This window comes from Centruroides vittatus, unplaced genomic scaffold, assembly GCF_030686945.1.
Source record: "Centruroides vittatus isolate TY-2023 unplaced genomic scaffold, ASM3068694v2 scaffold_1319, whole genome shotgun sequence".
NCBI classification, from domain to species: domain Eukaryota; kingdom Metazoa; phylum Arthropoda; class Arachnida; order Scorpiones; family Buthidae; genus Centruroides; species Centruroides vittatus.
In genome coordinates this window covers 105,067-131,197 of record NW_027122674.1, presented here as the reverse complement: position 1 = coordinate 131,197, position 26,131 = coordinate 105,067, and the positions used below count along the sequence as shown (strand labels likewise).

Here is a 26,131-nt window from a genome sequence, read left to right as displayed (position 1 = left end):
ACTGGAATTAGTACGAGCTAATAGTATAATTCTTTTGAGGCTATCTGGACACACAATTCACAAATTACTACTACTTGATGTGGGAATCCTTAGACCTAGGCATCTGTTTTATGAACAAGTTGTTGGTTAATGGCTGGAATGTCACGCAGGCAAATGTGCCACACAATTCAGAGTAGCTACTCTAATAATTTACAATAAAGCTGCGTCTATTTGTAATGCAGTCAGTACTTTTAAAGCGGAATGGATGATAGCCAGGAGAGGATCTAAGTTTTTCGGGGCCTAGGGCTTATTGAAGTCCAATGGCCGCCATTTTTTGTTCGATTACAATTCTTTAAATCGGGGTTTAAAATTCATTTTCAATAACATCAAAATCAGAGTTGAAATATATCTATTTATGAAATGGTGTTGAATTACAAACTTTATATCTTATTTAAGAAATAAAGAAATAATATTAACAAAAATAATTCAATTTTTGTGGGCCCTTGACACTTGGAACCCAGGGCTTAAGTCCTATTAGTCCGTATGTAGATCCGCTCCTCGTCATGATGATTACCCTCCATAATTTGACCAGTAAGAAAATAAATGGATTAGGTTAGATTGTTGAAATTGCTTTGTAAAAAGAAGGAAATTGAAAGGAACCCGTTGGGTATGTCGAGAGGATGGTGTTTTTTTTACTCATGTTAACGATTTGTCTGAAGAAATTCGGACAAATCGTTAAATTCGGTTATATATAAGTTTTACACTAGGGTTTCTCATTTCCCGGTCTTTTGCTTGTCCCAGGACTTCGGGAAAAAAGTGACCTGTTTCCCGGGATCCCAGGAAATTCCGGGATATAATTAATTATTTTTAAAATATAAAAAATATCTTGAAATCGAATGATATAATTATTTTTCATTTTTTAAAGTAATTTAATACGTTCTGCAACCTCCAAAATCATAATATTAACAATTCTCTGTAAATTATATATTAAAATTACCTTTGAATTACGTAGAAATGTTCACAAATATGTAAGTTGCTGACTTTTAGGGGCAATAAGTTAATTGCGTGTCGGGAAAAGCCTATGACTGATCGTATGTGGGCGGTGGTGACAGAGGCAAAGATGACATGTGTCTTACAAAAACCGTTTATTTTTGACATAAAATTATAATATTAATACACAATGCGATCTAGATCGTCTTGGTGGTGATCTCCGGTTGTCGGTGGTCGGATGCGGTCCGTTTTCAGAAGATGTGTGCTCCTGGGCATGGATAGCGAAGAGTATGTTGCTCTGGAGGAGAGGCTTGACGAGCTGACGGAGGGAGGTTCTGTATCTATGAAGCAACACTTGTCCGGAGGAGAACGGACATCTTGACCTTGCGATTCGGGATTTTATAGGATTTTCATCCTTTTGATTGGTCCAGTTTTCCCTCTCCCTCATCCCGATTAGTCATTCTTTTGTCTCAAGGCAAAAACCAAGACCGATCCGGGTCGTGAAAGGTCCGAGGGGTGTTGACGGAGCTTTTGAAGTCTGCAGTCGTATTTTACTCCGTTATGGCCCTTTTCTCTGACGTTTTGGACTCAAACGATTTACCAAATGTTCTTGTGGCCGTTTACCCCTTATCAATTTCCGGCTCACGACTTAAAAAATGTCCGTTTTGGTTGGTCATTAACCCCCCCCTTTTGCTCGATTGTGTAGACTCGACACCTGTTCGCGAACACCCTGACAAAGCTCTCTCTCTCTCTCGGTTGACATTCCCCTCCGTCATTTATCATCGCGTCGCGTTTGTTTTAAAACACGTATGTTGTTTCATTCCTGTCTGGTCTACATCACCAACACAAGCTCTTGTTCCGGTTTATTCTCCGAAATTTCCTGACTTTGGAACTTTATAATTATCCATAATTTCGACTCGATTTTTGGAGTCTCACAAATAGAAAATCTTTATTAAAGTTTGTTGGACATTGCGGGTGTACTATAGATTACCACCTACGGAATTTCGGGACTTTGGGTATATATTTAAACTCAGAGGACCGAGACGAATTCAACGATACCCTACTTTTGGGCCGGAGGCAAAAATAAGAAAGTTATCGTACTTTTTTCGGCGATCGCGCGATGATCGGGAGTCGCGTCGCTCACTCCGCTAAGCCTATCGAGTGTCTAACAGGCAGTCTGGCAAGTCGGCCATATATACCTTCAACAAAGGCAAATGTTGATTCACGAGCACACCGATCGTCTACAGTTCGAGTTAAGTCCTTTTTGCACACCCTCGCGCTTGTCGACCTCGGGGGCTACTGTTCCTCAGTCTCGCTATCGCAATCGGGAGTCGTGATGCTTGAACAAAAGGAAAAAAAGGAACTGGTGTTCGACTGTTTGTGCTTCCGACGGACTCCCCCGGGAGGGGAGCCGCCGGCAGGCCGCTGATTGTTTAACGTCACTAGTTATTGATTCACGGTAGTTCTTGAACAAAAGAAAAAAAAGGAAGTGGCATTCGACTGTTTGTGCAATTTCTTGCCTTTCAGAGTGATTTTTTTTTAAATTTGTTTGCAGACTTTACCGCGAGATGGCAGGACTAGCAACTACGGTGCCGTCTGCACGAAAACATTAAAAATGTATGATAACTTAAAAACTATGATAACTTTCTTATTTTTCGTCTCCAGTCCAAAAGTAGGATATCGTTGGACTCGTCTCGGTCCCCTCAGTTCAGATGTATACTCAAAGTCCCGAAATTCCACAGGTGGTAATCTATAGTATCCCCGAAATTGCTTACAAAAAAAAAATGCCTTCGAATTGAGTTGAAAATTTAAAGAAAAATGAATTTAAATCAAACTTCTATCTTAGAAGGTAATTTTTGTTTTTTAAATAAAAGATGATACAAAATATTATTGTAAATTTTTATAAGACTGAAAACCAAAGACGGTCGATACTCCGATCACTCAATCTGGTTATTATTTTAATGGAAAGTCCCGCTACCGAAAATGTCCTTTCCCATTCAATGGATGTGGGTGGAATCATGTTTAATGTATTTAAGAAAAGACAAATGTTACGTGTTTTTTCTCCGGTAGCTTCGAAGATTTTTAGTTTGTTTTTGAGATGACTTGTAGTACTTCTTTTGTTCTCTAGTATTCTTGATTTGTCTACCTTGGCTATTTAATAGCGGTATCAAGCTTATAGCTCGATAATTCGGCAGTTCGTTTGTCTTTAATAATCGGGTTTATGAAGAAAAACTTCATACTTGCAGACTTCGTATTCGTTCGTATCCTTGCCCAATTCGCACAACCTGGCATAATGCGGTTATTGAAGCTACTGGGCATGGTTAAAAATTAAGACAGCATCGACGCAATTATTCCAGATATTACAGGTTCTGACAAGTAAAAAATTTTCAGAGTCCTGCCACAAATACAGTCAAACCTGTTTTTATGCGCTCTTTTTATGTGCGATTTTTATTTGTGCGATTTTTTTAATGCGAATTTTTAATTTATGCGGGTTTTTTTGTGCGATTTTTTATTTGTGCGGTATAGTTGGCGACTAGTCTCGTGCGATTCGTCATGTCTCACGTTGACTTATTATAGCTAAATAAACTTATTATAGCATAAATGCACTTATTATAGTAATATTATTGCATGAATATGCGAAAAATGAAATAATTTACTTTTTAAGTCAACAAAACACCACCTGGACAAAAATATGTAAAACAGACGATAGACAAGACGATGCAGTCAAGTGCTGACATCTGTTGTCAATAAATTCTATTTCGTACAGTTTTGAGTTATTTTCTATGTGAGACTTTTTTTATGCGGTCCCTGTTGACCGCATAAAAAAAATATTTTTTTAATTGTGTTGCGAAAACTATTTTTTACAGCCATTCGTGAAGTTTCGTGCGATTTTTTTAATGCGGTCCCTATCCCCCGCATAAAAACAGGTTTGACTGTACATGTTTATTATTGACAATCTGTGAGATGCTGTAACAAGCAACTTTTTAAAAAACTAATAAGCGGGCTTAAAATTAATAAATATAAATGTATTCTGACAGTTTATGATTTAATTATACTTCCTATTTGAAAATTTCCTCAACCTTAACACAAAAAAGATAAAAGTGAACTTTTAAGAAATTTGCGGGATTTCTCGGGATAAGAAGAATTTTCCGGATTAGACAATGTGTTTAAAATGTTAACGACTTTTAGAAGCTTAAAAATATAAGTTCGAATATTATTACTAGATGCAACTAACATTTCCGTTGCATTACTAAAGTCGAGTCCGCATAAGTCGACACCCCAACGAAAAGTAAAAATGTGTCGAGTTATCCGATATGACCATTAAAGCGAAGTTGTAAAAACCACAATACTACAATTAGGAAAATTCAGTAGTGCAATGTATGTACAGTACCTCTCTGACTATCCATCACGGGCACTAAAGTTGGTTTCTACTCCAAGTACCCAAGCAATTTCCATCGCCTTTTGTTTCGATATCGGTCCCGAAACAGGAAGATTCAACGAATGAATTTGCTTTAGCCAATGTACGTACAAGAGCATCTTCGACATCTTTGTACGACGACTTTGGGTGCGTTTTTTAACAGCGGTCGTTCCGCGTCGCCGCTACTACGGGAGTGCGCTGCTGTTTGTAGGCATTTAGGAACGATTGTGAAAGAAAGATGGCGGCGCCCGCACTATCGATAGTATGGTGATGGAGGAATCTATAATTCTAAAATATGAGCTTTTAAAGGCAAAATAAGGGTCCCAATTGTAAAATTTAACCATAAAATGGATTATTTGTTGAAAGAGCATTCAAAATAGCCACGAAAAAAATTAGAATGCCGGCTGCCGTTCGAAAAAAAAATCGAAAAGACACATCACAGCGTGCACTAACTTGCGCTTTCACAACTTCTAAATTTTCATTCATAAAACCACATAATGGATCCCGAAACGAAACTATCTGAGCCATGAAGGACGCCATTTTGCTTTCCACCGTAAACTACTGCTACAAACGGCCGTTTTTGCCGTTCGACGGCGCGCACTCCCACCGGAATTTAGGAACGCGTTCCGCAGGAATTTTTAAACGGATGTCGCTCGCGCGGAGTTACGCGGAGGAATAAAAGAACGCACCCTTTCTCTGGCATTTTCGAGCAGCCGCGACGAAAATCCAAAAGTTTCTTAATGTCCTCTATTTTCTTCAGGATTCCCACCAATTCTGTTTTTGGAAACTTTTTTTTTTTTGTTTTGCAAATTCGGCTTGCGAAGTTTTCTTACATTGAAATTCAGAAACAAGTTCATATTTTTCTTTCAGCGTAAGCGTTGTTAGTTTCGGACACTCATTTCTAACAGAAATGTGAAACACGTGCTACAAATAACGCTTGACGTGAGAAAATGTAAAATCGGATTCTGCTGTGACGTTGATATAGATTGTATATTTTCTTTTTGTTTATCTGTTATTATTTTCTATAAAAAATACATAAAATGTTAAGGCATTTTTATTAATATGTATATATTAATAAATAAGACCCCTCCTGAAAAATATGAGTTCACACTGCACTGTGCGGTGTAAATTCATTTTTTTTTTTTTTTTTTTCAGGAGGGAAATCGACTTATCAGAAGTCTAAACGTGTGTGGGACGGCAAAAGTATGTCGATTTATCCAGTGGTGACGAGTTAAACGGTGTTGAGTAAACCGGAGTTTTTTTTAACATTAATGCCCTTATAAGTCGGCCGGGACCACAGAAAACTGAAAACTTAACCGATGGTGTCGAGTTATATTTATGATGACTTATGCGAACTCGACTGTATTTTAATCAAATCATTTTTTTTTTTTTCGAGGATACTCCGTATTTAAGAATATAATAAATAACTGAAAATTTAATTCTCATTCGGGTTATGTTAGATCTACGCATACGTTATATAGGCTTGGATCTTTAATATTGCGACTGCGCAATAAAGCTTAGTGGGAATCCCATCCTGGAATCGTGACGTCGATCGAGCTGTTGCGTACATTGCAGACAGTAAATAGATTGTTATCAATTGCGTCGGTCTCAATTTGTGTGTGCTTCGTCAGTTCTTCACCTTGTGGTTGTGTTTTATGAACTTGTTTAAATAATACTTTTTAATATACTGTGACTTAATGCCTTTTAAGGAGTAACTGCAGAAAGGAAATGTCATTGTTAATTAATCTAACGTTTTGAAGAAATAAACATAATACAACAAGGTAAAAAAAGGGGCAATCAGGGAACTTGGAGAAGATAATAAAGATTCAAAAGAGACTTTAAATTAAATTTAAAAATTGAATTCAGGAATTCCAGAAAGAACTCCAATTACGCTTTTCAGACACAGTGTTCATAAATAAAAAATATTGGCCTGCAAAAACATAAATTGTGACTAACCTGTAATAATAATATAATAAGCAAGCTGAAAGAAAGAGAACAGAATAATATCGGGCTGTCTGATACAAACATGTTTGAGAACTTAATAAAAGACAAAATCGACTATTTGCCCTGTTTTCAAGAACTATTTTTCAAAGAACACATTAAGTATTTTTCTCGTTATTAGTGAGGTTGCGGCCGAAGTTTTCATCTCTAAAACTTGAACGTCAAACGTCGAGCGCCGCTGTCTTGTAAGCGGCGCTCGACGTTTGACGTTCAAGTTTTAGAGATGAAAACTTCGGCCGCAACCTCTCGATTGATCATTTGGACGCGCCGAATAGATAAAACCTGGTCCATTCATAGTGTGGTTGTGGATTTGAGCATCAGCAACGGGCTGAGGTTCAAATCCACAACCACGCTATGAGTGGAATTTTCCGCGTTTTCTTAACGTGTCTAACACCGAAATATCAGCCAGTTTTCCATAGAATGTCCTCATGGAATACATTCCTCCTTGGCACGTTGCCCGTGTGTTGCATGCCTTATCCCATAAATCCAATCCATCATTTTGACAAACACGAAAATATAATTAATGTATTTAATAGTTCAATACCAAACAGTTAAGAGTGGAACGAATCGTGTGACATAAAATTTTCGACGTTAAAAATTGCATACGGTTTATCAGGTAGTATGCAAAAAAAAAAAAAAAAAAAAAATATATCCCTCAAAAAAGTTTCTAAACACGAACGAGCCGCTATGCTTTAATGCTATTTCCTCTGTTCTATAACATTCCTGCATAATCTACGAATCTGTTCAAAGCGAAGGAATGATTTTGAATTAACTCTTTGGTGGTGAAAATTAAAAGAAAAATAGCAGTTTATTAAAAAGATTCACTGTTTTTATTCCTAACAAGAGATGGGAATTTTATTGTAACGCAGATTGCCACAAGAAATTTGTCATATGTTTTAAATTAATTTAATCAAAAATTAAAGATTAGCTTATTTAAAATCATACGAAACATATTAATTTTATTGCACTTTTATAATAAATTTCTGCTTGAAATTAATAATTGAATCCATACTATGCAATCCCTCTATTGTGTATTTAACGAACTTCGACAGGTGTGCGGATGGCGTCATTCGTCATGTGATTTCCCGCAATATTGCGGACGGCGGTTTACATTACTTCGGAGACACGTTAATGTATTAGGTGACAAGCTGGTGCTAACGTTTTACCAAATAATTGTTATACAGAAACGAAAAAAAGATCGGGAAAACATTATGAAAAATCAAGCCTGTTAGAAGGGAATATGAATTTTTTAAGTGTAACTTAGAAGAATTATTTAAGTGTAAATAAGAAAACAACGATTGATGTGAATACATCCTGTGGATAAGCGCATAATGCCTCTGTTTGGTAAAAAGAAGAGAGATGCAGCAGGTGAACACACGAATGGTGATTCCGAAGGATACACATCCAGTAACGCGGGATCTAATGGAAGCGGTGGACAACACGAAATTCAAAAACCTCGTTTGGTCTTCCATTGCCAACAGGCTCAAGGTAGCCCGACTGGCATTATTTCTGGCTTCACTAATATCAAAGAGTTATATCAAAAGATATGTGAATGCTACGATTTCCCTGTTACGGATGTAAGTATTATTTAACTTAATATCTATTGGTAGTAAAGTTTAAAGGTAATAAGTTAATCGAATCGCCGAAAAGTGTGTTGCAAAGTTCCGTTTATTCCAAGTAATAATTGTCATAGATTATTTGTGATAGATGTGTTTACTTTTTCATAATACAGATATGATAATACAAGACTTGTAGATGTAATAATGGATTCTTTGAAATTTCCTTTTCGGGAAAAAGGAAAATTTACTTGTATTATTTTCAATAGAATTTTTTTCAATTATAAATTTACAAAAATGTGATTATTTTTTTACAGTTTTAGGAAAGTTTTTTCAAATTTTAACTATTAAAAACAAATTTTAATCTTTTATTAAATGAGTATTGTGCAATATACAGTGTTTAATTAAACTGAGCTATCTTGATTAGCTAATACAAACTGGAACACTAAATTGTGTTGTAATTTGCCTTGAAATATATAGGCCTGTACAGTATACCGATAAACAAACCTATTTTATATTACTTAAGAATTTCAAAATAATAATGCTTTAATATTATTCAGATAGAACTAATATAAATACATTTTTTCTTTTTTTATTTAAACAACAAAAACGTTGCAAAATAATATAAGTTACTGAGTTGATATAAAATCAAATTAACAAAGTTTCAATATTAAAAATGTAATATTTATATTCAATTGAAATGATGATTGATTTTCTCTGCATATTGCATGATAAAGTTAAATTTTTCAAAAACATATTGTTCTTAATATTGGTAAAATACTGGTATTAAGTATAATTTATTTTTAAAAAAATTGTCTCTAAGTATCAATTTAATGTCTTATAATAAATGATCATTAAATATATAGGTATATAATGTGATGAGCGATAAAATTGAATGTAAAAATTTTTAGTCAATGAAAATCATTTATACTTTAATCTGAAAGATGATGTTGAGACATTGAAAAAGATTTTAGCAGATAAGATTTTTCTCAAGAACACTTTATCAATATAATTGCTGTAGGTACCATATATATTTTCCCAAAAAGAGAACGTCTGTTTTAAATTGGATTTATTTTGATCACTTTACAGCAACAAGAATGTTGAAATCTTTTATATAATATAGAAGACTTATGTGTATAAATATCAGAGTGGATATCCCTTTATCTATTTCATACAGAATTCATATTAACAATATTTATGACAGAATTCTCTATTTGAATCCAGATTTGACTCTGTGATATAACTGGAAGGAATAATGGAGATATAAAGTTTTCATAATTATAATTATAAAATATGTAGTAATTACTTGTTTGTTTATAGAATGCATGTTCAAAATTTTAAATCATTCCCATTGGCATAGCCAGGGTTTTGTTATGGGGGGCCTAGTAGAGGCTGTAATTTTTTGGGGAGGGGCACCAGGTTAACTGGGGGGCCGTGCCCACCCATGCCCCTTCCTGGCTATACCCATGATCATTCCTATCCAGCTACACTTTTATGTTTTATTTTTTATGCATTTTATTGAGTTTTATTTCTTGTATATCTTTTATGTTCCTTATATTTTGTTTTATTTTAGTTGGCAATTCTCATTATGATCTTGTTCTATATTTGAGTTAATTCAATTATTTTTTAATTATTTAATTTAAATTCCATACATTCCATTCTACATTATATTCTATTCTCTTTTTCTGTTGTATCCTGAAGATGACTGTTTAGACAGTCAGAAATGTTCCATTAATAATTAAATAATTTTGCTGGTAAAAGTTCAAGTGGTCTTATTATTAAATAATTAGTCTTTAAATCTGTGCAAATTTTTGTTTATGTATGCACTTTCAGAATATGTAACTCAAACATCACTGTAATGGTAAATAAGTTGTTTACAACTGTAAACATTAAAACACATTTATATATTTAAACATCAAGGCTTATCTCAAAGCACAACCCCAAATAAGTGACAGATCACTAAATTTATAATAATCAAAATATTTTCAGTCTATTCATGGACTATCGTAGGAATCATTTCGATTTGAAAATGAAAATATTTCAAAGATTTGAACTACAAGATTCAAAATGGTTAAAACCATAACCAAATTATAAACAGCATAAAAATTAAAATGAATATAAATTACAGAGGAAAACTAAAAATGACAACAATAAAAAATAGTGGATTATTAACATTATTATTATTTTTATTATTGTTGTTGTTGTTTTTACCTGTAATTTATATTTATTTTAATTTTTATGCTGCTTATAATTTGGTTTTCACATTTCAAACTTTGTAGTTCAAATCTCATTTGGAATATTTTTGTTTTCAAATTGAAATTGATTCGATGATGGTCTATGAATAAACAAAAAAATGTTTGAATTATTATAATCTATGAATTTCATATTCTGTCATTTATTTGGAATTGTAATTTGAGTTCAATTGCACCAAGTAATTAAGAATAAAATAAATCTTAATCAGCATTTTTGTGGAGAAGGAATAGATTATGTTGAATTAAATTTTATTTTATCAAGAAAATTTTTTACCATCTAATCAGCATAGAAACTGGATAACGATGTAAAAGAATGAAATAACCATAATTAGTTAGCATTTTATTACAAAATAAGAATCTATATTTCATTTACATTATTACACTAAATTAATATTAATTTTGAAGATTTATTTAAACCTTTAAAATAATAGAATTTATCATAAAAATACAACTATATCTTATTCAATTACAAATAGCTTAAATATGGTCATTTCTGATCTGTATTTTATTGAAAAATTTAGGTAAAAACATTTATCATTACAATATATTTAAATGGAGGATAACATAGCACTATATGTACTTCAGTGTAAACGGATTAGTTTTGTGTTTTAAAGCAAACAGAAATAATAACTACCAGAAATGTTTTGTTTTTAACAGATACATTTGAACCAAGAGGTATGCATCTTAATGCTTTATCACAACTGAGTAACAATACATACAAAATCTTACTCAAATAGCATTCAAATCAGCATTTGAAGTCATTTATATTACAATATATTCAATATGGTTGATCTCATTTCTGCAATCTTTTCATCATGGAAAGTGCCATGGAAGAGGATTAGCTAGTCTGCCTGTTATCCAGATCTGAACTTCAGTGACATCATGGGAATATCTTGAGGATAGTGTGTACCAAATCAAACATTTTGGAGGAACTAGAATTATCTATTCAGAATGAAACCTTTGTTGTTCTGAGATACATTTTTCAAAATTTTATGTCAACAAGTTCTGAATAAGATTGAGGAGATTGGGATTGAAGTTGAGGACAAACATATTGAATACATTGTAATGTGAATGGCTTCGTATGATATGAATATTTGAGTAAGATTTATATATTTTTGTCATTCAGTTGTAATAAAGCATTAAACTTGGTAGTATCTTTTAGATACAGTAGGCTTAGGATTTGCTTATTTTAATCATGAATATTGTTCAGTCATTTAATGCTATCAGAATTATCATGCTTCAAAGTATACAAGTTAAAATACACTTATTAAACTTTGTTTATTGTAATAAGAAATTCAATTATAATTATCATCATCAATAGGTAAATAGCACAAAAAACAGCTGAAAAATTCCTATCAGTGTTCAAAAATCACTGACGTTTCTTTAATTATAGCTATTGTTAATTAATTGTTATACCATATTTAAGATGATAATTTTCTGAGCTTAAAGCACCAGTGACTTATTTTCAAAAACAATGTTGTGTATAATTCAGTATAATAAATTGGTTAAAACCCAGTATATGTCATGTTTACCTCTTAAATACATTTACTTTATGATATTTGCTATAGTGTTGGACAGTAGCAGATTTAGCACTTGAGTGGCCCTAGGAACAATTCAATTTTGAGGCTCCCTCTAAATATTTTCACTACTCCTACACCTCTACAGTGTGTACTCTGTGTGCATGTTTTTTATTCTGATAGGCACTATACTGGTGGTCCATGAAAGTGAGACATAGGAAAATAACATTGAAAATTAACCAATATAATATTAAACTGAACTAAGGTTCAAACAATAAAGAATTACTATTATTATTATTATTATTATTATTATATTACAATTGCCTGACTGTATTTAAAAGGTTACTGATGTTTAGATTGTATTAATTATGAAAATTGAAACTTATTGCTATAAGAATTATTAAGTTTCAATAGCTAAAAGTGTTAAAAACAAAGAAATCTAGTAATCCATGTATATAAAAAATGATTTATTTTAAAATTTACTACTGATTTTTATTTTGAGAGCTGAATTTTGAGGCCCCCTTGATTTATGATTCCTGCATAGGCACATGACGCGTGCACCTGTGAAGAAATCCACCACTGATGTTGGATAAAGAATGTTCATGTAACTGGTTTAGATCTGAATAAGGGTCAATTTACACACAACAGTGACATGCTGGCACAGTGCAGTAAGCATCAATAAATATCACACATAGCCAATCAGAGTTTCATGTACGACACTTGTATGATTGACATAATACAGATCACGTGTTGTAGATGAAACTCTGATTGGCTATGTGTGATATTTATCGATGTTTATGCACTAAACGGTCACTGTGCCGGCACGTCACTATTGTGTGTAAATCGACCCTAAATGCATGTCATCAAGACCTTTTTTTTTTGCATTTTTTTGTGTACTTTTTAGAGCCTTTTTTTCCTTTTCTAACCATAATTTTTCATTTTAAAATCTGTTATCTAGTGGTGATAAAGTGAAAGCCACTGTAAAGTCAGATTTAAGCTAAACATGTAGACTACTTATAGAAGATTTAGTGTGATCAATGAAAGTTATTAATTTGTGTTTGTACAAACCAGGGCTTTGGAGCAACCATTTTTTTGAGTTGCTCCGCTTCAGCTCTACTCTGGCATCAAAGTATTTGCTCCAGCTCTGCTCCGTGCTCTGCTCCATGCTTCGGTTAAAATATTCTTACAGAAATTACATTAATTTTTTCCTTGATATATAAGTACATATAAAAAAAACTTGTTTATTTACAACTAATTTATTTATTATTAAAAAAATTAACATACAGCCTAAAATTTATTTGTTGATTTTAATAAATAAAATGACAGACAGCAAATCATCCTTCATTGACTGCCTATTATCAGTTAAAATTAATCTTAATCCAGAAAATAGATGCTCAACACTTGCTTAAGAAGTTGGCATGCTTGAAGCAACTCTGCATGCTTTTCTGATGTGCTCTGGATAATGATCAATGGCTTCGAATACATTCACCTTTAATCTCCCACATCCTCTATTGCATTGCAGTCTTTCTTAATATGTTTGTCTATTTCATTGTCATCTGTATTATGTATAGTGGAAATTTGATAACTGTTTTCTCTTCTATCCAATTATTTTTCAAAATTGCTGTCTTCCAAATCTATATTATATTACAGATTGGCTGTGACAGCTCAACAATTGCTGGCTTTTCAGCCAAATCAATTAGTATTTGCCTTTTGATTTGCCGTTGGATGTCTGAAAGACCTTCTCTCACTTTTAGTTTTTCTGCTGCACTTAATAAGATTCTATACCTAGAATCAACATACACTCCAACAAGAAAATGTGTGTTTTGAATAAGCCTTTCTTTCCACTTTTTCATGGAAGATAGAATTTCTAATGCAACATATCCTCCAAATTCTTCCATACATTTTTCTAGTTTACACCATTCTTTCATAACCATCCCTGGAGTAAGATCGGCAGCTTGAAGGGCAATTGTCAAAATATTTGGTTTTTCTAAAACAGCTCTGATATCTTTTACTTTGTCCCATTCTGCTTTGCTAAGTTCCAGGTCTTTTGTCGCAGCAGCAGCTACTTGAAAAAAAATGATGATGAAGCATGGCATATGTAGAACCTTATCTTGTTACTGTATCTAGGGATTATAATGATGGTGGACTTCACGCCCATCACTGAATAGGCAAGAGATGAGAAAATTAATTTTCTCGTCTCTTGCCTATCTAAGGATTGAGTTTTACCATATATTTTCAGCAAAACATTACAAATTGTTGGTGTTTGTAATTTTACTACAACCTGTCAAATTTTCCCTAATATTTTTATTATTTGTTCATTCTTTAATCCATTCCAAATGGCCAGTTGAAGAGAGTGAATCCCATACCTCATTAGTTGAATTTTCATATTATCATTACACCATTAGGGAAGGATCTTTAACCCCCCAATGCAAAATGTATACATTCATTTCTTCGATGTCTTCAGTTTTTTCATCATCTTTATCCTGGGAAATATTTTCATGATTGCTAAGTTTATTTACAGCCATATCATGTACGCTGCATTATCTACATAAATACTTAGTACTTGTTTGACAAGTTTGCCACATGTTAAATAATATCAGTGTTGTAAACTTAACAATGCAAAATAACTTTAATTTAATTTAATATTTAATGGTTTGTTAAAATTGTTATTGAAAAATCAAACACATTCGAACTATCATCATTCGAATTCGTTCTTAAAAGTTCGGAATGGCGTTTTAAAAAAAATAGAATCCAGCAGTTTTAACCTGAAGAAGGACACGGAAGGCGTCCAGAAAACGTTCATTAATTTGAATTAATTATTTTCACACCGGTCACAGGCACAAGTAAGTTGTAATTATATAATATACACCCCGGTGTGTATGAAGAAGATTTGTTAAAATTGTTATTGAAAAATCAAATGTAAGAAATGAATATTACTGCTGCTTCTAGTGGTGAATTTCTGTACTAATGACTAAAGCCACTTTCATTCTAAACAAAACAGAACTATGTCAGAGGATTTCAAACATGGACTTAACTCAATTTTTAAATTTTGACTTATGCCACTTCCATTTTCACTGGATCAAATATTAAAAAAATATGCATATCGGAGCAGCAGAGCACTACAAATTTCTGTGCTCTTGCTCTGCTCCTGCTCCAAGTAAAAATCCGTTGCTCCACTTGCTCCATGCTCCAGCTCCGCTCCAAAGCCCTGGTACAAACAGAGAAAGCTGTTAAACTGAATCAATCCCACATATGGATCCTATATGAACTTGTAGCCAGCAACAAACTTCAGAGGCTATCAATTTGTCTATTGCTATTTTCATATCATAATAATAAGCTATTTTTGGATAAATTATTAAAAAATAGTTTACTACAATATTAACACGTGATCACGTTCATTAAATGATGATAAATGCTCTGTGCCATTACAGCATGTTCATGACAAATTTCTCCAAAAACAGTGTACACTGATTTATTACAAAGGTGTTGCATTTCTTCATAATAATACAGTGCTTTGTAGTACAAGTGATCTGGCAAAATTTCATAGCTTTGGTAGAAAAATTTTATCCCACCCTTCATATTCACTAGACTTCTTACTGTCTTATCATTATAATATCTTATTGATAAACAATCATATATTTTCATACTAAAAGGCATTGAAACCAGAATTAAATGATTTTCTTTTATCTAGTAGTGTTTTAAATAGGTATTTAAAAATTATTATAGGTCTAGACATCATTTATTTATTCACTACTACTGGTAAAACTGAATCTGTAATAAGTTCAACAGTAATGAATCTATAGTTAAGCTCTTGGTTTAATGGACTAATTGGGAAAGGAAAGTCCACTGTTGCCAAAAATCTGTTAAATTGAATGTATTTCAAAAACATATATTGATGATAAACTTAGAATGTGCAGAATGTATTAAAATATTATAGCATACATTGAGTAATTTATACATATCGCTAAGCATCTGTTAGAAAATATAAAAATAAATTTAATTAAAAACAGTTTGATTCCTGGCAAAAAACCTGTTAAAAACTATATGATGTAACTAATGAATGATCTTGCCCATATTTTTTTTAAAGCTCACACAATATCTCCTTTAGAACAAAATATTTTTTCCTATTAAATTAGGGTTTATTCTGTTGAAATAAGTTTCCGAGTGTTTTTAGAACATTATAGAATAATCAAATAGATTTAGATATTTAGAAATACAAGAATTTTTTAGAATTATTTTAAGATTCTTCTAGTTCATCATTAACTTAAACATAAAATTACAATTTCAACAAAAAATCCTCAGACAACATGTTATTTTAATCAATATCTAGCTCATTCTTCAGTAATATCAAACAGAAAAATTTTGTACACTTATAATTATTTTATATTAGTAAACTTTTATTATAACTGAAGATTTTACATAAAAAATTTTTATGTTGATAATACATAAAAAAGTTATGAGCAGTTGAAGAAAGCATGTGAGACAAAACAAAGCTCAGACAGAGCCATTTCTGACAAATAATACCTCAGACAATACATTAAACGACCTGTTCCTAATTTCTAAATGATCTGACATGTGATATTTGCATATTTTTCTTATTAACATTATTGAGGTGTATTTGTTTAATGAAAATGGCACCTGATAAGGCTGTAAATGTTGATATACTTGAAGTAACTATCATCCTCCATAGAAAGGGCAAATCCTTAAGAAAAATTGCAAAGGAATTAAAAATTGGTAATTCCATAATATGGGGCATTGTTTCAAAATGTCAGGAAACTGGTAAAATTCATCCAGAAAAATCAACTGGAAGGCCAGCAACCATAACAAAGACTGATAACAAGCATCTTCATGAAATAATTAAAAAATTCGAGGAGCATCACTCAGTGATTATCATTAGTGAACAAATGGAATAAAATTACTGGAAAGGAAGTTATAAAAGAAACTTTTATCCATCTGCACAAACCTGGCTATAGCTTCTATCAGGTAAGAAAATATTATTATTTTTTACTTAACAATTGTGACAGGTGAGATTTCTTAGACAAAGGCAAAACCACTTCTCACAAAAACACAAATAAAAGACCAATTGAAGGAGGCCAAAGAGCACCAATGCTGGAGACAACAACAGTGGAAGCAGGTTGCTTTTAGTGATGAGGCAAAGTTTGAAGTCTGAATTGAAGACTATTGGAATATTTTAATACAATAGAAAAAAAATCTTTACATTCCATCATAACTATCTACAGTGCAGTGTACAATTTCCAGCAAGTGTTGTGGTGTGGGAAGTGGTGTGGTTGCATGTCAGCCCAAGGTGTGGGAAATTAGCATTTCATCAAGGGATCAGTAAATTGCTGTGTGAGAATACGGACGAGGGAGTATTGCCCTCTTATCATCGGATCAGGGGGATCCGCTCACTTTGTCAGTGGATGGCTTCAAAATTAAAAGGGTTCAAGTGGGAGGGCATGTGGACTCTCAATGAGATGTCAACAATTATGTGGAGACAAAGAGAATGCCTTGATATAAATTCAAAATCAAACTTTTAATAAAATAAAATGAAAGGGAAGGAATAAAATACAAAATGGGTCAAGATACAGGACCTACATTCCCTATTAACTGAGAGAGAGAGAGTTTACCAACAGATCATATTACCTCGTTGGACATTCCTGTGCTGATTCCTCTGTAGGGAGGAGCAGGAAGTTCAACTTCGGATGACGATGCAGAATGAATCGCTGCAGGAGAGTGACAGAGCTTGGCTAGGTCCCTGACAAGTGGTCGAGAACTGCCCCAAATGAGTGGAAATTTGCTCTTTTATTTCTAAATTCCTCCAATCACCACCTGAGGAATTCATCAGCTGACGGAAAGATCAGATGTGTCATTCGGCCAGATGGTGTGAGAAAATCAAGATAAGTTGTAGAAAAAGGAAACTGAATTTCCCTTTTTCCCATAAAAAGAGGAATCTGTCAGTTTTTTACAAGACATTGCCTTCCTTTTTGTATCTTTTATTACATTAATTTGAAAATATTTAATAAAGTTTATTGATATTTTCTAACTTAAAAAGAGAATTTAGATTATTGTTTAGAACTATTTGGATGCGGATTTAAATTCTAAACAATTTTTGGAAAAATTATTTGACCTATCCAGCTCTTCACAGCTGCAAAATACTAACAAATCTTTAAGGAAAACCTATTACTATCATTAGAAAAATTACAATTTTCCGGCAGGTTAGTGCAAGTTGCCAAAACTACCAAGGCTTAGCTAGCCAACATAATAGTACTAACACATTGAAATGGCCATCGAGCATTCCCAACCTTTCCCCTATAAAAATGTGAGCAAAATTAAAAAAGCATTGAGAAAATGTTTTGAAGGAAGTGTGGATAGTTTAAAGCAAAAAATCAAGCAAATTTGGGATGAAATTACTACAAATAAATACCTGGTTCTTATTAATATGCTGTTATACAAGCCAAACATTAAATATTAATGTACTGTCCAAGGTATTATTTGTCAGAAATGGCTCTGTCCTAGTTTTTTTTTTGTCACACATGCTTTTTTCGACTGCTCATAACTTTTTTATGTATTATTAACATGAAAATTTTTAATGTAAAATCTTCAGTTATAATAAAAGTTTACTAATATAAAATAATTATAAGTGTACAAAATTTTTCTGTTTGATATTATTGAAGGATAAGCTAGAGACAGATTAAAATAACATGCTGTCCAAGGTTTGTTTGCCAGGGTTGTATGATCTGAAAAGATCATACAACCCTGGCAAACAAACCTTGAACAGCATCAAAAATATTATATTTGAAAATATAATATTTTTGATTAATGTAAAAAAATATTTTAAATGTGAAATTAATTTAAATGTGTAATTAAATAATTGAAATATAAAACCATTAGACGTTTTCAGAACTTAAAAATTTATATCACTTTTTAAAATAATTAATTTACAATTTTGTAAATTATAATTATTTATTTGGAAATAAATAACAGTACAAAGTTTAATATTTTATTCTATCCAGAAATGAATGTTGTTCTAATTTATAATAACCTCAGATTTTATAATTTATTACAATTTAAAATACAAGTGTATTTTAAAATTTTATTTACTGTACTAGTCTTTAGAATTTTAACATTATGAATCATTAAAAATCATTTGATTGATTTTTAGTTCATAATTGATTAAAGGTTAGACTTCTATCCTGACATGGTATATATATATATATACACACCATGCCAGTATAGTATATATATACTAGTGAAAAATAAACCAAGTTTTAATGTAAATTTTATTATTAAGTTAATATTATATTTATAGAAGATGACATTGAAAATAAACACCTGTAGCTATATACTTCTGCCAATCTTTGTACTTCAAGTTCTGAGAGATACAATTTAATTGTGATATTTTATTAGTACAAAGATTCTCAAAATAGGGAGACAGAAACCAATTCAAAAGGATAAAAAATTAAATGAGAGAATATTACATTCTTTGTGTGGAATTGATTTTAGTTTTATTATTAGTTTATTATCAATTCATTTTCTCTTCTTCTTTAACCATTGAGTCGTGTACGACTATTGGTGACTTCATAGATGAGTTTCCTCCAGCAAGTTCTGTGTGGTGCCCAGTCTTTCAGGTATTTGAGTTCCAGGCTGGTATCTGCTTTGATGTTATCCATCCACCTGGTACGTTGCCTTTTCCTTTTCCTATGTCCCTCTACCATTCCCAGCATGATCTGTTTTTCCAGGGAGTCAGCACAAATAGTGTGACCAAAGAACATTAACCTCAAGCGTGCAATCATTGCCTCCAAGGAGATTTGTGGTTGAAGTTTCTCTAGGACTACTTTATTAGTTGTTCTATTTGTCCACGGGATTCTGAGAATCCGCTGCCAACACCAAAGTTCGAATGCATCTATCCTTCTTTTATTGCTTTTTCTCACTGTCCAGCTTTCACAACTATAGGTTGTGATTGGGAACACAATTGCCTGGACCATTCTGGTCTTAGTTGATATTGTGATGTCTTGGCTTTTCCAGATGTTGTCCATCTTGGTTAGGGCGGTGCGTCCAAGGTTATCCTTCGCTTAATCTCCTCTGTGCATGCTCCTGTTCTGCTCAGCTTTGAACCAAGAAAGATGAAGTCATCCACAAACTCTAGTTTGTAGTCATCTATAGTCACCTTCCCATGCAGTTCAGCAGTCGTCATGACCTTGGTCTTTTGGATGTTGAGCTTTAGGCCCATCTCACTCTTGTCTTTTATGCTCTTGATTAAAGTGACCAGATCTTCTTTCGACTCTGCTAGTAAAGTTGTACAATTCATTTTAACTTCATTCTAATCTCAAAATTTATAATAATAATTCCAACCAAACAACTTTGTAGAAAGTTTATTTTTGATTTTTAAGTACAAATAAGCACAAACCTGAGTTGTAGTTAATTGTGAATAAACTGACAAGTTATTATTATATAGTATGCATTTATTACATATTATAATATTATGTTTAACATTTAATTGTTAAATTGTGTTACTGTGATAGTAATGAGTGTGACAGATTGTTTGAACTTAAAATAATTCTCTTAATCTATTAGTTTTGGCTTTCATAAGTTGGGATGTGTAAATTGAGGACTGAATGTATATTATAATTTTTGATTTTAAATATTTATTGTACTGCTTTAAGATGAATCAATTTTTTTCTTAAATTTGAGAATACTTTTTAATTAATTATTAAATGTTCTTACAAATTGCATTATTTCTTTTCTAATATGTCAAGAAAGTAAATAAATCATGTGAACTTGTGCAAATCATATGACAAACATTTTTTATCAACAAAGAATTACCTTGTAGACCACACATTGCTATAAGTATGAGATGATAAACTTTTTGTCAATGAAAAATGTCACCCGTAGATTATACAATGCAATAGATTATAGGCAGAAAATTACAGTAGAAATGTTGAGTTGAACAAGCTTTTAACATTATGAATAATGTTACTATAAAAAGAATGTCTTTTAACTGTGAAACATGTATTAAATCCAATGACATTCTTTTTAAATAGCAGATCATTGCACAAGTTCATTTGGATTCATATTTAAAACCTTTTCTTTGCAATCATTGTTCAGATTTTGAACACAACTGAACAGTGGCATATACAAAAGTGAAAATGTAATTTTTGAATGGAAATTTTTAGATGAAGTTTTTTCAAATATTTTTAAAGTCAAATAATAATTAACACATTTTTGTATACACAATGTAGGCTATATTACTTTATTTTAATTTAAAACAACAAACAATTAAAAAGTTATTCCAATTTGTTAGGTTAAAAATAACTTTTAAAGTTGGAAGTATTTTACTAGCGTTGCAGTTGTAACTTTATGCACATGAAAAAATGAAAGCGTTCCAGATTGGTTAATGGTTTATTTCATCAATGTTATCTGTTTTAAATTGAAAAAGGTTTTGTTATATTGTTTAAAAAGTGCATTTGAAACTTCAGTAGAAAATACTAGATGTTCTCATTTGAATTTCCATGTTTTGAATATTTGTGTCTGATGATGGGACAGAGATGTCCTGCAAAACATTTTACCAATAAAGCTTTGATGTCTAAAACTTGCTATTGTGTTTTCTCCTTGTAGTATACAATTAAATGCATTTGCTTCTGTTATTTCATATAGTATCAAACTGTTTACAAATTGTGTAGATTATGCATTTTTTTCATTTGATTTAATTGTCATAACAGCTTTTTCTTGTTATACTTGTTTTTCTCTCAGTTAATTGCTTATCCATTTTATTTAATAAATTAATATAAAATATAGGGGAGGGGGAAGTGGCAGTTATACAAAGAACAGTAATAGATCATACAGTTTGACTTAAATGCTGAATTGATTAGTGTTTGAAAAACAAATGACAAAGTCTACAGGATCCAACACTGATTTAAGATGAAATCTTGCAAATAGTTTGTAAAAACTTCAAGTAGCAATTTGTTACAACTAGACTTTCTACACAATTGTTAATTATAGAAAACAAATCATAAATACAGAATCCATAAAAATACAATTTATGATTAATATATTTAATTAGAGATGATAAACAATCACAGATCAATCACATTAACTAGAGATAAACTGATTAAGGAAAAAGAATGCAGTAACAGAGTAAATCTTAATCAACTCAAATGATATTGAATTTTACAATAACTTAAAATACAATAAGTCCAAGGTATATAATAACTTAAGACTGTCAAGAACTTGTATGGAGCCCAGGATAGAGTGGGTCTTATTTGCCCCTTAGAGGGTTTTTTTTTGAACAAATGAAAATATGTAGAATTATTGTTTCTTTGTTAAAAAAGTCAGTCTTGAGGATTTTATTTTTTGTTTTTAAAAATAATATTATTTCCAAGACCTGAGAAAATCTCCAGTTCCTTCCTTTTGATGGCTCAGTTTACAGTTTACCAGTACATATTAGTTAAAATCTAGTTTATGTTTTACAACTTTTTCACTTGCAATAATAATTCATACTTATTTATGTAGTAGCACAAAATTTACTGTTTTTGTAGACAGTTACTTTCATATATATTTTATAATTGTAAATTACAAGGACTTTTCCATTATTTTGAAATGTAGTTATATATATACTGTATCTACATGATGGAACTTGCCAGTTCAAGAAGTGCCTAGTTATTTCATGAAGTACTAGCACATACCATAATATACATTTCATTCAAAATCTGTCTAGTTTTCCTGGTCAAATCTTGAAATGCTAATCTGACTTCTTGCATGTTGAAACATGTATATATTTCAGCATCTATCTAATGAAACCAGGCATTTTGTATAATGTTTAATGGTTTATTAGCAAATGGCATAAAACAAAACAGTTGAATGTTTCTGCATTTCTGCATATTGTAACTTGCAGATTTGTGTCCTTATGATAGTTTTTCATATTTTAATTTTTTTTTGTCTTTTGACTTTATCTTACAGACACTAAAAGAATATTTTTTCCTTACTCATTGTGAGTTTGTCAGGCCCACAATGGGGGCTGCTGAATGATGAGGGATAGGGTCTGACATACCATACATGAAAAATTCTTAGTTTTATACTTAGATTTGATACCAGAACCCCAACGCATAGGCTAATGCTTTAACTGTCTTGGCCATCTGGCCATCACACTTTCAACACTTAATCTGTACAGTGTATTTACAGCAAGGCACAGTGCTGCCAAAATTATAAAATAAATGTTGCAATTTTTGTCAATATTATCTTTTATTGCTAGCTTGAGGATTTATTATTTTATGTTATGTTTGCAACTAAAATTACTATAAACAAAAATAAAATAAAAACAATTAATTAGTTCAATTTTAGTGTATTTATCATTTAGTAGTGTTTAGTAATTCAGTAGTGTATTTATCATTTGGAATTTATTTTCATTTTTTGCTTAAAAAATATCACAATTTAGTAGTGTAACCAGAAAAAAATTTCAATAGAAGCATATATTTTGAAAGTTTTTCTTTGAGTAAAAAATATTAGTAATTTTAATGTTCTCTGTATTTTATTTAATTTGAAATTTACAGCTATTACTGCAAAAAAAATATATATTTTATGTTTTGAATTCAATGTTTAATGTTTATAAAAAATACATGTTATTAAAATTATTTTGATAAAATTGAAATTTTATCAAAACAATTTTAACTAGAAAAAAGTATATTTTTGTGGTTAAAATTGTGTATTTTTCTATCAAATAATTTACATTCAATAAAATTACAATGTGCAGAACTGCAGAGACATTCAGTTGTTTTGTTTTATATCATGTGTTAATAAACCATTAAACTTTACATAAAATGCATAAAATTAAAAACACTAAACCTATAAACCAGTAAATTTTTATAACAAGTGCAAACGTTTTCACTCGTTCAACAACAAAAAGTTTGCTCGATGATGCCCGTTCAACATAGGCGAAAACGTTTTCACTTGTTATAAAAATTTTCTGGTTTATAGGTTTAGTGTTTTTAATTCTAATTTAACCAGTTTTAAGTGGCAGTTTTTTTCTATAAAATGCATAGTTTCATTAGGCAGATGCTGAAATATACACATTTCAACATCAGAAACCATGTTAGCATTTTGAGCAAGTGACCAAAAAGATTAGACAGATTCTGAAACAAATATCTATTACAGGATATTCTAGCACTAATGCATTCAAAATGAACCTTTAAATCCAGCATATTTAACTTTATTCAATGCTAATGTTTTGGCCATCTGTAATAGCTTTATTCAGACTATTTGTAGAATAGTAAAATTTTAAATAGAAGAGAAGAATTTAGATTCAAGTTACATTTAAATTATGGAACATTGTGTTATAAGTTGCATTTTAAAATGATCATAACATTCTTCCTACTTAAAATTATAGTGCTTTAAAATTGATGTAAAATCAAACCAAAATTTTAGAATAGAAGAGAAGTTCAAACAGAAAAGTTTATAGAACAAAACCACAATGCTCAGAAGCTCATACAAGATCTCATGCATACAAAAGACCATGTGTACAAAACTTTATTAGACAAAATAACATTTGTCATAAGATTTGTATTATTGTTATCATTAATGTTATTACAATTGTTTTATAACTTTGCAATCAATTATTTATTTAAAAATGAGATGAAAACTTGTTTTCCAAATTAACACACATATATATATATATATATATTTTATGTGTACAGATTATGGAATACATTTAATTTTAATATATTCATTTTATAATTTCATAAATAAACTATACTTACGTTATAATTTGCATAATTTATGAAAGCCTGCAATAATAATTTTAAGTTTTAGTATTTTATTAAAATATAATAGGCATCGTATCTGTAGCAGTGAACATGCAACATGTGCAAGAAATTTTGTTGGTATGCAGTATGCAAATGATTTAAAAAAAATGTTTATTTAAAATTTACCAAATGAGTAAGATGTGAAATTCTCAAAATTCTCAATTATTATTTGTAGTTTGTTTCTTTTTTATTTTTAGTGATTTTTATGTAAATTCTTTTTAAACATTAATAAAAGTAATATTAATGTAAGTTTAATTATTATAGGTTTTATATTATTTGATAGCCAAATATGCATAAATGATATGAAATTGATATGTGATATCCAGACTTACTTCATACTTTAACATTTTTTTGGAATTTAATCTTCATCTTTAAAACTCGTGGCATGTGACATAATACAATCAGTTGTTTTTTTACACAAGCCTGTTTTGATTAACCAATTCTGCACTGTAAGCATTATAAAGGATAATTAATATCACTTATTAAAATTTTTTTATTCAGTTATGTAACTCTTTGATGTTAAGGAGTACCAGTAAAACCAAAAATTGGGAGTGAGAAAAAACTGCTATTACTCTTTATCCATACATTGTATTTCCCACACTGCATTTTCTACACAAACTAAAATTTTTATTTTGGCAATTAATTTATTTTAAGAGAAGTTATTGACAATTTTTATAATATTAATGGTAATAAAGGCATCAATGTTTTTTCCAGTGAGATTTTGTACACAAGGGCTTTTGTTTGCATAAATTTTTGTCTATTATGGTTTTGTTGTTGGGCTTTTGCCATTTGAGTATGTCTGGCTAAAGCTTTCAATTGTAGCCATTTCTAATAAATTCAAAAGTTAAGTTTATTTTTCATTCTGCTACATTTTACCCAAATTTTATGATAAATTCTAAATAAACACCTTTGAAATCAATAAAAACTGCCATTATTGGCTCTGTCCATTAATATTTATTTAAAATTTATGAAATGAGTGATAATGATAATAGATGAATGTATATGTTTTATCAATAAAAATAAGAAACAAGCAGTTCCTAAATTAAGAGTGGTTACTTGTTATAATTCTAAAATTTTTATTGTAATTTAATACATTAACATAGAATTATTGAATAGTTGTCTTTACTTAAATCTTATTTATAACTTGTCCTATGATTTCCTGAAAATTTCTTCAAGAAATATAAGGAAAATTCTGTAATTTAAAGAAGAAAAAAGTTCTGAAGCCTAGATAGTTGCTCAAGCAAGAATTATCAGGAAGCTATTTTTCTAGATATGTTTTTAAATTAACATTATATTAAATTAATGTTTGTGATTTTCATTTCTTTTAAAATAACAAAAAAAAAAAAAATTAATAATAACAACAACAATTAAATTATCCTGAAGTTTATTGTGAATGTATTAATGCATGTTTTATTTATTTATTTTTTTGAAAATTCTCTACATCCATTTTTCCTCATTTCAATAATTGATTTTTTCTTTTATTAAGTAAAAGTAACTATCAATATAAGAATCCATAAAATAGGTTGTAGAAATTACTGTTTGTTTAGTTATTTTAAAAGTATAAATTTTTAAAAAATTTTAAACAGCTCAATATGATTTCTTTAAATACTATTTTATAAACTTT

At 30.8% G+C, this 26,131-nt stretch overlaps 1 protein-coding gene across 1 annotated transcript in view; it reads left to right on the top strand.

Moving 5' to 3' along the window:
- The first annotated feature begins 7,464 nt into the window (after positions 1-7,464).
- The window catches only part of kermit (PDZ domain-containing protein GIPC-like protein kermit), a 60,684-nt gene continuing 42,017 nt past the window's right edge, over positions 7,465-26,131 (top strand). The window contains exon 1 of the mRNA XM_067284529.1: positions 7,465-7,965. Within this exon, the coding sequence (XP_067140630.1) occupies positions 7,720-7,965 (246 nt within the window). The 5' untranslated portion in view covers positions 7,465-7,719. The remainder of the gene's footprint in view (positions 7,966-26,131) is intronic.